The sequence below is a fragment of the Limulus polyphemus genome, unplaced genomic scaffold (assembly GCF_000517525.1).
Source record: "Limulus polyphemus unplaced genomic scaffold, Limulus_polyphemus-2.1.2 Scaffold11, whole genome shotgun sequence".
Classification (NCBI taxonomy): domain Eukaryota; kingdom Metazoa; phylum Arthropoda; class Merostomata; order Xiphosura; family Limulidae; genus Limulus; species Limulus polyphemus.
The window spans coordinates 667,166-679,817 of record NW_013665621.1 but is presented as its reverse complement, the minus strand read 5'-3'; the positions used below and the strand labels follow the sequence as shown (position 1 = coordinate 679,817).

General features: G+C 32.3%; 1 protein-coding gene across 4 annotated transcripts in view; it reads right to left on the bottom strand.

Moving 5' to 3' along the window:
* Positions 1-12,652, bottom strand: part of LOC106478722 (laminin subunit beta-1-like) — a 127,009-nt gene that overhangs the window by 51,784 nt on the left and 62,573 nt on the right. For all 4 annotated transcript variants that reach the window (XM_013939286.2, XM_022382243.1, XM_022382235.1 and 1 more), the window contains 5 exons: positions 9,794-10,028; positions 9,419-9,593; positions 6,006-6,134; positions 2,680-2,943; positions 711-831 (listed from right to left, as the gene is read on the bottom strand). In XM_013939286.2, coding sequence (XP_013794740.1) covers positions 711-831; positions 2,680-2,943; positions 6,006-6,134; positions 9,419-9,593; positions 9,794-10,028 — 924 coding nt within the window. The remainder of the gene's footprint in view (positions 1-710; positions 832-2,679; positions 2,944-6,005; positions 6,135-9,418; positions 9,594-9,793; positions 10,029-12,652) is intronic.

The window sequence follows — 12,652 nt, the reverse complement described above, 5'->3', positions numbered from 1 at the left end:
AAGACTAGTAAATCTCATAGCATATCAGGAGCTTCAAGTGAAACCACCACTCACACCAATTGACATGAACTTCACTCTGGTAAATGAAGTGTTCATAATCTGACTATAAATAAGAAAATGAGGTATTGAAAGTGAGAGAAAAAATATTTAACACAACTGATCAGAAAAGTACTGCAATGGTACAGTAATGAGTTTGACTTTGAAAATTATAATCCTTGTCATCTCTTCATATATAGTCCTTGCCATTTCTTCTTTATGTCAGACATTGTTGGTTTGTACAAGATAATTTCATAAAACTCAGTACAAAGATTATCTAGAGATACTTCTCTACTTTGGATGAATTTGGAAACTATTCACACACATAATGCGTCTTGCTGAAATCTGCCTTTAACTTGTGCTATAAGGAAGATTTTTATTAAAGTTTTATTTCCAAATCATTAGTTTTGTATAAAGTTGACACAATTGAAAGTTAAAATTTGTTTGTATTTGATTAAATACAAACTTTTCATCACAAATTTAGAGTACATTACACAGAACTCCTTGAAAAATTACCCAAGTATAATATTTTAGATAAGTGACCTGATTCCAAAGCTCCCGTCATGCCAAACTGAAATCATTCAAATTCTGCAAATACTACTTTTAAACTGAATCAATCCAAGGGCCTTAAAAGATTAAACATAGCAATGTATTCTATCAAAATATATACTTACTTTTACAGGCATTTGTCATGTTACCAATTGCAGGCTTCCATGGCAAATCATTGTACAAGTCTTGACACTGTTCACAATTTAAACCTTTGGTATAGTGAGTGCACTGACATTTTCCATAAACCTGTAAAGTCAAACAATGTATTCTTCTCATGATTTCATAAAGTTATAATAAAAATGGACAAAGCAAAAACATTTTACTGAGATTTAAAAAATGTGATACAGATACATAAACATTCCAAATTTTTACAAAGACTCTTTTTACAGAAAAAAAGACAAATCAAGCAAATTTCCTATAATATGAAAAAACAATTTATCATCTTTCACCAACAACCCAAAATCACATATCTCAATGTCAAAATATTTCCGAATATGATATACCAAAATTTTTTAAAGATTAAGAGCTTTATAAGCACAAGTTAAGTTAATGAAGAACAAACACAAATTAAAAAAAATATGAAGTTAATTACTGAACTCGTTTTGACATACCATGTGCATCATTTTTTGCACATGGTACATCGAAACTAGTTGGATAAATAATTTCATATTTTTCTCACAAAGCTCCTAAAGCTGTTAATCTTTACAACACTGTAGATAGCACAAAGTACTACATAACTTGATTATATCACAATTTTGCACTGCAATTTTTTAAGTTCGTCTAACTTCATATAACAGCTTTTCTGTTCTTGTATTCAATCAGTACTGTATATAGTGACTATATTTAATTATATTTATATATAGCAAGTTTATTTTGAGCACGTTGTAATTCTTTACAAATAATAAAATGTGTCCTTGAGAGCATAATAAATACTTTTCCTTAAAAAGGCATAGGAAGTTTATATTTATGCTAAAGTAAAATAAGATATGTAGATTGTATTATGGTAAGGTTTTGTATACTGTAGGTTCTTGTCACTTGTATTTGTGATAATTATAACCTCTCCTTCTTATACCAACTGTATAAACACTTTATCAATGAAAGCACTGTCCAAAGTGAAAGCTTATCAATCTCATGTCATTAAGTCCTCATATAAGACACAAGATGATTTACAACTAAACACAAAGCTAGCTCTGTATCTCTGCCACAAGCATAGATATAAAAAAACGAAGATTTTTCAAATTGAACTGTTTCACAGTTGTAAAATAAAACTACTAAAAGAAGTACAGAGATAATTTTGTAACTTACAAGCTCATCAAAAGAATTAATTTTATGCTAGAAATAGTATGGTTTTTAAATTTATTTTTCAAAACCATCATTCCCTTACAATCTCTTACTCCTTTACCTACAGTTATCACCCTACCAACCAATTTATACTAGCAACCCTTTGAGCCAATACATAATTGAAACAAATAAGTTAACCTTCTATACTTTTGTGACGTTAAATCTGGTGGTAACCTACCAAGATTAATTTAGATTACAGCTTTTAAGTTTACTTATCCAACATTGACTAAACCTTTCTAGTAATCTTCAATGTTTATCAAGTATTTACCTCTAAAATTATTCCCTGTTGGTTATATCACATTATTAACAATGCTCCAGAGAGACACGAAATTTTAAACCACACTTGAAGAAATGTTAGAAACAGTTAGTGAATAACTACTGATTTTCTTACAATCAAACAAGTCATGTATGTAGTTGATTATAGTTCCCCAACAAGGATAAAATACATTAATCATTAATATTAATAATTGCAACAAGCTCAGGAAATGTGTATTAGATGTTAAAGAGAGTCCTGGATAAATGTAAGTTAAGGTAAGTTTTTTTCTCATTCAAGTTATAAAATTTTATGATATTAAATTATCTTTGTCAGTTGTCACTTAAATTATGGGTGAAAGAGATTTTGTATTTAAAGAAATGTAATACCAATATTTAAAATTTTGATCATGTTGTTTTTTTCCTTAGATTTATTTTTGTAAAAGGTGCCTATTACATGTATGTGACAGCTAGAAAGATTCTGTAAGTGAGCATACTTACAATATCAGGCTCTGCAGCTTGTCCACGTTCTGCTACACACTGACTAGCATGGCCATAACAAGAACAACTCCCTCTTACAACCATCTCATAGATAGCATAGTAGTATTTCATTTTAATGTGTTTACTTGAGTCCAGAAGGCTGTCTCCGAGTGTATGGAGTTTAGTAAAGTTAATTCGTAAATTTGTCATTTTTAAAAGATCTTGAACTTCAGGACTGTAAGGATTAGCAACTTCGATGTTCGGAGGTAGAACTTTAAATATTACCTGGCAAATATCATAAAATAGATATATTTTAAAAGAAATTAAGAAAAAAAAGAAACTCGGGACATACCAGAATTTATGACTGAAAATCAAAGTTTTACTTTTGCTCTAATAACTAAAAACATGTAAAAAGTAACATTAATAAATCTAAATGTAATCATAATTTACTTCTTAATTTACTAACTCTACCAATAAATTACATACAATTTTATTTCAAAAAAAGTAAATTTCTTTTACATACTTGCTTTTATTTTGAAAAATGCACACATTTTAGTAAAATTCTATCACTCACTTTAACAAACATTGGTCTTTCAATTATGCACAGATAATGAAAAGTACACAACTGAATAATATCACCCATCCAAAACTAATTCAAAATCTATCTTTATTCAGATGTATTCGGGTAATTTTTGTAAATTTTCATGTAGGTTTTCTGCATGTAGTATGACATTCTTGTTAATCATATACTAAAAAAGTAACAAACAAGTACTAATACTTTAACTCGGGGAAACATTGCATATGCTAACACCTAGTAGCTCATATCATTTCAGCCTTGTATCTCACCTCCTGGTGAGCCCACCCAAAAGAATGGTGCAGATACTTCTATAAATTGATAGGAGTTAGTTTTTTTAATAATTTGTGATCTATGCAGCACTGGACTCTCTAGTATACCAAATTTTAACATTTCTACTTGAAAAAATTAGAATTATTTCTTTGTCCCGTGTGGACATTTCTAAAAAAAAAACTCTCACTCCAGCAGCCAGTATAGGTCAAGAATTATGCAGTTATTATGAATAATGATCTTGTTTATTTGTTCACTTGTATTTGTTTATCCTTTCCTTCACTGTCTGAGTTCAAAATTATGCAGTGGATAAGTTCTTGAATCTGCATTTCACAGATAATTTTAAACTTATCGACCAAAAATAAATGTATCTGAATAATAAATATACACAGCAAGCATCAAAAACGTTTTGTCATATTCAAATATAAAAAAGTAATATAAAAAACCATAGAAATTATTTTATGGGAGAGGGGGGAAGATATACAGTTTTAGAAGAATCAATGATGCCATTTTCCTCAGTAGTTAAAAGTAATAGTTACAAAGAATTAATGTTTGTAAAGCTGAATTAAAAACATTGCAAAATTCATAAAAAATCATAAAATTATTATTAACACAAATAATTATTTGAAAATAATTTTAAACTGTTGTTATACTTTCATATATCATTTTACTTAAAAACATTTTAAAATAAATTTTGGCTGAACTTTTTCATTAGTGTTTATATTTGATTTGAAATATTTTATTATTCAACATTTTTACCTGGTAGTATACAGCTTAACTATTTAATAATTTAATTGTATTAAATTCTGTATATTTCTTGACAGTATTAATGTTACTAGTTCACCTAACAACTAAAAGCTAGTCTTCATCATACACATTATCAAAGAGAAATAAAAACTGTATAGGTTTCACCAATCCTGTTTATTGAAATGACATTAATATTAATTTTCAAACTACCTCATACATTGAAATACTTTGTAGTCTAATTATGCTTCAAACAAATTAGCAAAAAAAAAAAGAGCTGAAATAAGAGTATGTTTGACAATCACAATTTATTCACTAAATATAGTTAAATCAGTTTCATTGACAATATTTTTCTAATTATAACCTGTAAAAAATTATTAACCCTGAAAATCAAAATGGTTGGAGTAAGGACCTGACTGAATCAACTTGTCTGAAAGAGTCAAATTTATCATAAAGAAAGACTTAGGAACAAAATTAACCTTCCAAGTATTAACACAATCTCCAACCTGCAGGAGATACTTCCGATCACTCAGCAGTCCAATTCCTCAATCAGTGTGAAAACAAATTCTCTGACAGTGTATGGTGGGTTAAAGTGTTGATGTACACAACTTCTAAAGAGGTTGCAAAAGTGTTCTCTAGGATTTAGATCAGGATATTTTGTGATAAATCCATGACCAACATGGTTTCTTGTTCAAGGTAATCTATTACAATCAAGCCAGTATGATAAAAGGTATTGTCATCAGGAGGTACAGCTGGGTCCAACATATTATCAAGTAGTAAATCAACACCTCAGAAGAGCAACTGAAATATGGAATACATTCACACTAATGTTTCTTCAAACTGTAACTATATCACCACCAAAAGAGGTCATATTTTCAGTTATATTAAACTAATCATCATTTACTTCTAAGTCTGCAGGTGTGTAATGACGTTACTGCCAATTTTGGTGATCTTAAGAGAAAAATCTAAGTGAGCTCTATACTCAACTGCAGAATTGAAATAGGTCTTCTCATCTTCAAGCTGGACTTCTAAAAACTATATCTTAGTGTTTAGTCCCAAATAATAATTTCAACTGTTGTTACAAAATCGATACTGAATCCAAAGATGGTGAAACAGTGATTTGTAATGGGCATGTTTTCACACAGCAGTAATTACTGGTGCATATTACATGAACTATATAGGGCCTTTTCACTAACGACCTTGATACACAAAAATGAACTACTTCTTACAAGTGTGTTTAACTGGTTTCTAACAAATGAATAACTTTAATAATCTGTATCTCCATTAAAAATCTCTACCTCCCAAAAAGTATGTATCATTACCACTCAATTATACAGAAAAGATAACCAAAACTTAACTTATATCTAAAAGAGCAAGTTACCAATTACCAAGATAAAATGTAGGTACTGTCTTTCCAGAGCAGGTAGCACAAGTAAAATACATTGATATAGCCCTACAGTTTCATAAAAAGGCACATGGAATGTGGACATATCTAACAACATACAAAGTTTGTGTAGTTGTCAAGACTATATTAAGTGTTGAAACCTTCAATTTTTGACCTGATGTATATGTCAGATAAATTTAATTCGCATATTTATATTTAAGTTTTTGGATACTTTTGGTATTCCTTAATGTGCTCATTTTATAGTTATGTACTACAGGTAAATAATTTTAGGAAACAACTTTCAAACCGAACCAATAAAACATCCATTGTTTACGCATTATATTAGTGTGTAATCACGTTGAATACAATACCTACCTCTCCCTCAGTAGATGGAGCAACCCCAGAATATCTATTGTCACAGACTACATCACCCACTCTTTGTCTAGGTCCAAGTGGTATTCCTGGGAAGGATTCAGCACAGTTGTAGGCAAAATACTGGTACACCTGTGCATGGATAAGAAGTTATTGGGACTATTTTATCAAATTTATTGGAAAAAAAACAGTATAATATTTCAGTATGTCCAATATTTTTGCATGCACAATTTAATCTAATGCTACTTATGGGGGGCTGAAATAATACCTTTCGCACAAAAAATCTAGGCCTTAAAATAAAATTTTCAAAAATGACTGTTGCATGTTGAGCCACTGGAATTACAAAGAGAAGGCAAGCAGCACATAAGTGGACAACCCTTGCTTCAACCTGAATAGGGACAAAAATGCAACAAACTGAACTCAAAATTACAGGACCTGTCACGCTTCACTCAACCTGAAGGAACAGAGATTACCCAGACTGGGATTATGAACCAAAATCCTAACTCCTCAACCTGAGAGGCAGGGTAACATTTCCTGCCCCCGAAATTACAAGGATGATGGGGAACAAACAAAGTTGAACCCATGGCACAGGAAATGATGCTCCGCAAGCGGAATTACAAAGAGTCAAGGACTCTCTTCCATGATCATCAAAATAAAGAGAAAGACCAAAAAGAGGAGCCACACACTACTCAACCTGATAGCAAAGAGTCATCTCTGAACCAGAATTACGAGGAGGCTTCTATGTACGCTGATCTGGTTCTGCTCCAACCATAGGCAAAATCCTCTTAAACTTTAATCATGATAGTCCATGAGTGGTGTTTCAGCATTATGTTTGTTTTTGTGTTATAATTGTGTACCATTCAGAAAGCACACAAGGTGATCTTATGTAACACCCCATTTCAACAGAGCTCATTGCTACAAAGAAAATTATTGATTGATGGACTGGTAGCTAGTGCAGATTTGGAAATAAAAATACCTAACCAGGCAACACCCACCATGGAGTGGGATTCTAATGAAAGTGATGAGAGGGTCCCAGAAGAAATGAAAAGAAATATGCATAAAAAAATGACGTCACACACCACTTTTACAAATGAGCCAGGCCATGGAGAACTGTCACGAGGGTAGCAAAAACCTTCAGAGCAGAAGATCCTGAATGGCTTATGCCCAACATATGGGTGTAAGACAGTCCTTGGGGAAGGGAAAGGCAACCAGTATGGAAGACAATGGAGGAGAAGATGTTAGATGAATGACCAGCCCTCTTGTAAGAACCTGAATGACCCATTGATTGGTGGTGGTTTCCCAGACAAACAGGAACTGTCTTAGTCGAGCCCTACCAGGAATGGACCCATAGGGTAGTCACTGAAGCTGTTGTCAGTGCTCCACATGAGCAGAGGTTGCCAGCTGATAGTGGTGGAATCTCCCTTGTGATCCAATAGAACGTGTAGTCAACACAGGAGGTTTAGAACCTTGAACTGGAGATGCAATAAACCATCTGGCAGAAGACTAGGAAAGATGGGAGGCCAGTGTCAAAAGAGAAGAGCCCACATCCACCTGAGATTCCATGGAATATGGAATACCTGCAAAAATCAATTGTCTGAGAAAAGGAACATCTCTGAGATCTCTAAGGGCTAAAGAAGGAAGTCAAACACTCTCAAGCAAGGCATCTCTCTCCAAAATATCCCAGCAATTAACCAACCAAGAGACCAAGGAGAGAGCAGAAACAGATAACTTAACCAAAGCGAAAGCCAATAAGTGACTAAGATCCTTTGAAACTTGAGCAGGAGACCTGTGAAAGGCCACAGACAGCAGTTGCAAAGAAGATAAAAAATGCAAAACTGTTGTAAGGAACAGTCGAATCCAGGAAAACTGAGTTAGGTTAAGATGAATAGAGGCATCAGGCCTAGAACCTCAAATAGGAAAAAGAGGATCTAACCTCTGAGAATCTAAATATGGGTCCTCCAAGCGATGGAAAACTAAGGCATGCAGATCCAATAAATGGGGAAGACAAGGCATGGTAGCACATTCTCCCAATTGATCCACAAGTTTCCGAACAGGCACAGCAATGTCTGGCAAAGGTGGAAAGACTAGGTAATCAGTCAAATGACTTTCCCCCAACAAAGTAGAAGAACAGTCATAAGCCACAGGAGAAATGTTCAAGACATTACAAACTTGATGTACTAGTTGCAAAAATGGTGCAGCAGGTGGGATGTCCATCTGAGGCTAGTGATTAGGTGTCTGAGCAAAGGAAGGAGCCTGAAAAATTCTCCCCCTGTCTGTATCTGATCCCCAATAAGCTCAGCCTCTGAGCCCATAGGAGAAGAAATATCAGACCTGATGTAAGACTCCACCTCTCTGCATATGACATTGGCCATGTTCCGCCGAATGTGGACCTCCCCTCCGACGTCCAAGCAACACTAGACTCCAGAGGTGGCAGATTAGGAACACTAGGAGACTCTGTATCAGAGATGTGAATGTGAAAATTAACATCTGAAACATCTCAGAATTCGTTTTTTTTGTGCGTGTGTATGGAAGTTAAAGAAAATAGACGATAAACTCAAAAGTCAATACAACAGGTTGAGAAAAAAAAAATCATTCAAAGCTTAGGTATAACTAAAGTTATACAACCCTTAAGAGAAACCAGTATCAATCATGTAAAACCATCGTCATAACGTTCTGCCATCGAGAAATTTGAATAGGAAGTAATAATGGGGAGCTTATATACAGATCTGGTATAGGGGGTGGATTGACAGAAGTGGAGAGAATCACAAGATTTAAATCACTTTGAACAATATAGTGGGGAAAAAGGCTGGAGCCAGCAAGATAAGATTCATACCAGTGATTAAATGGAGGTGTGTTTCAAAATTACTAGCTAGTTAAACAATTACTAGAAAAACAACAAGTGTGACGTTAAATACCTCGTGCAATTTTTTCTAACAGTATGAATGATATTTCACTTTTTGGAGTAACTTAAGTGATTAAATTCAGGGTTTTTCTCTTTTTTTACTACTTTACTGAACAAAACTATCATTAGCAAGTAGAAAAATTGGTTAGTCTGTTGGTTTTTATATTAAACTCATCACTATCATCTAACTACGTTTTACACTTTAACAAATGCTTAAAAATATACAGGAGCAATTATTTAATGGGTGAAAACTGGCAAGAGTTTTGTCTGTGTTTCTAGAATTTGAAGTCAATGATGGCTAATTAGTTTGATTAAAAAACAACAGTGGCTCAAACCTAGTATATTAAGTTACTTTTCTTGTTCATTTCTACCATTATGTGATTTGACTAACTTTCCATTTATAATTATACCTTGTAGAAGACACCAATCTCTGAGAAGAATTGTTGTGCTCAAGTATTCTCATAAAACAAAAAGAATGGAAAAAGTTCAGATAAAACTAGTTTTCCATACATACTTTCCATGTTCTTCCAAAGTCATGAGACCTTTCAATAAGCATGGCAGCAGGTCTAAATGTTTTAAACAATATGATGAGATGAGTGAAATGGAATTCTGCCTCCAGGTCCAGCTGGATAGTCACATCTTCCTTGCCATTTTCTGCTTGCCACCATTTCAAACGGGTGCCACCAATCCTATTTAATTAAATTAAAAACTTAAATTTATCATTATTATTTTATAATAGTGTTTTTATCAATAATAAAAACTTAAATTATTTAATGAAGAATAATTTTTAGAACTAAAGAATAATTTTAAACTTGCTTACAAAACTGTGACATAAAAAAAAAGATATCTAGATAAAAAAAAAGTGGAATACAAATAAAATAATCATTACCTAGAAACTATATTTTCAATCTCATGAGACTTTCTACGACGTCGTGAATCACAAATAAAGCACTTTTTTCTTTCTTTCAAATGACTAACAATGCAAAATCGTTCTTTTCTCTTTTTTCCACATGTTGAAGACGCCTTTAAGTATTTCTCTCGGCCAATCAGCAAGTTTCCCACAGCTGGATAGCAACTCGATTTGTGGCAGGCACGTGGATGTGACCTTTCCTGATGATAAATCCCTGTATAACAAAACAAAGTTTTCTCAACATAAAATTGTTTCTTAACATACACTACGTATAAATTATCCTTAAAACTCTGTTTTGCTCACAAGTATTTTACTTAGTCCACAACAATACATTTATTATGAACTATAAATTACTGTCTATTCCTAATTTAATACTGACATCTAAAATAAAGGTGATAATCAACTCAAACAAAACATAGCTTATTATTCTATACATTTATATAATAAGTATGAATTAATTCACACTGAAAGAACCATCACATCATCAGGTAAATTAATTACAGTACAAGATTAAAATTCTTTAAGAGAAATGATTTTGTCTAAAAACAAGAGTAGGCCTGGGCTTCTAAAGGTTTTCTTTACTTTTTACACTTGATAATTAACTCTTCTAATTTTATTCTAGCATTGAGAGGAAAAAGACATAGCCTCATTTATATCTGGGTGAACACAAGAAAAACTTCCAATTTATTGTATTTCCTTATTTTGGAATTAAACCAAATTTAAGGCCTATGTCATGCCAAACAAATTCTCTATTAACTAAGCTAAAGAGTTAATTTTCCAGCTGTTATTAGTAATTCACTCTTGAACAACTCAAACTACCATACATCACAATTAACACTAGGCTAAAAATTTCAAGCTTCAGTAGTCTCACCAATGTTTTAACACAACAGACACTTGCTTACTACTTTTCAGGTCTCTCTAAACTAAAAACTATTCTTTAATTACAACTACTACTTTGATTTCTACCATCAAGATGATTTTCCATCAACTTAAAACTATTCCCCAATGTCATATAGGCATTTCTGTGCAACACCTCATCAAACACTTTCAAAAAGTATCATACACAAGCTCAACTAGTGTTCTCATCTATAACAGCTGCAACCTTATTAATAATTTGATATAACAATAAAGTAAAAATTATCTACAGAACATCCTGATAATGTTATTTCTAATTATTAAAAGTATGTTTCAAATGCTGTTGAAAAGAAAGTGAATTAGCTCATGGTTTGAAATTTAGTATTCCTAATAAACTTAAGTTTGATTATTTTGCATAGTTTGAACAATTTGTGATGTATATATCTGATCAATCATTTAGTAATATTAGATCTCAAATTAGAAGTACAGCTCCTACTGCTTTTCAATAACTATAATTGTGAATAGAACAATTTCATCAACTTAAGTCCTGAAGAACTTACATCTTTAAAATTGTCAAGTAAAAATGAGAGTATCGTGATTTCTAAGTGTAGTAGCTTTGTAATACTTGATAAAAATGGTTATTTAAAGAAAGCTGAGAATATTTTAAGTGACTCCTACTAAATTTGTGAAATTGCATAATGATCTTACTGATAAAAGAGAAGCTAAATTGCAAAGTTATTTACCAGAATTAGAATTGAAAAAAGATAACATTCTATATGAAAGACAGTATTTGAATATTAGACATTCAGGTAGTCACCCAGGAACTTTCTATGGTTTATTTAGAATTCATAGAGAAGAAAGAGTTCCACTACAACCTGTTGTTTCCAGCTTTAGAACTTACAATTATGCCTTAGCATAGTAATAGTAATGTGCACTGAGCTAGTTTTGATGTTGAATAATTATATACAAATATACCATTGGAAGAAACCATACAGTTAAGAGTCAACTTGATTTACAATGATGTTTCCAACAATGTGACCATTCCTAAATCAGTTTTTCCAAAGTTCACTAACTTTGGAATTAAAAAATCTCATTTTCTCCAGAATGGAAAGCTTTATGATAGGCTATGGTGTTGTCTTGGTTTTGAGGTTGGCACCATCTTTAGCCAATCTTTTTTTGTGTTTTTAAAAAACCTTATATCAAAAAGAAAACTATACTAATTAAATATGTTAAAAGAGCACTTCCTAAAATATAATTAAGAATGTTTCGTTAACTGCCAGCTAAGAAGATTTTTTATTTTGTATGACTTTTAACGACAGATTCCAACACCTTGATCAAACGAGTCATAATAATGCTAATCAGCCTAATGGGTCTAAAATTTACCAGGTTTCATTGATTCATTCCTTTCAAATTTAATTTAAGGACCATAAACTGCAATCTCGCACAACCATCCAAAATATTTCCAAGTGTTGAAGAACTTGTGAATAATAAAGCTAAAAAAAAGCAAAAAACCTTTCCCCATCTCCAGATACCCTTTCTTTTAGTTTCAGTAGTAAAAACACTAAAACTAGTAAAACTAAAAGAAAAAAAGAAAACAAACACATAACTGTTAAACGATTAGCCCATGTTTAGTTCAGCCATGTCATCGTTTCAAACTTTTGAAGCTCAAATATTCATTTATTCTCATTGTCCAATTCCCCAAGAATTAAATAACGTTTACCAATTTTCCTATGAAGTTTGATCACAATATTTTGACTTCCCACTACCTACAAACCTAATGAAATTTCGGCCTCGCTATCTGGCAGCTGGTTTCATAGATCTTTCCATACCGCCTATTAACTACAAACATATTATATGTTAGGAATTTCGGTGACGAGGAACCCACTTTGAGACTAATAATGGATGGAGACAGCTTGAATGGGTAATGAAGAAAAACTTTAATATAAGTTTAACATAACAGCAAATGTACGACGTTTCGACAAA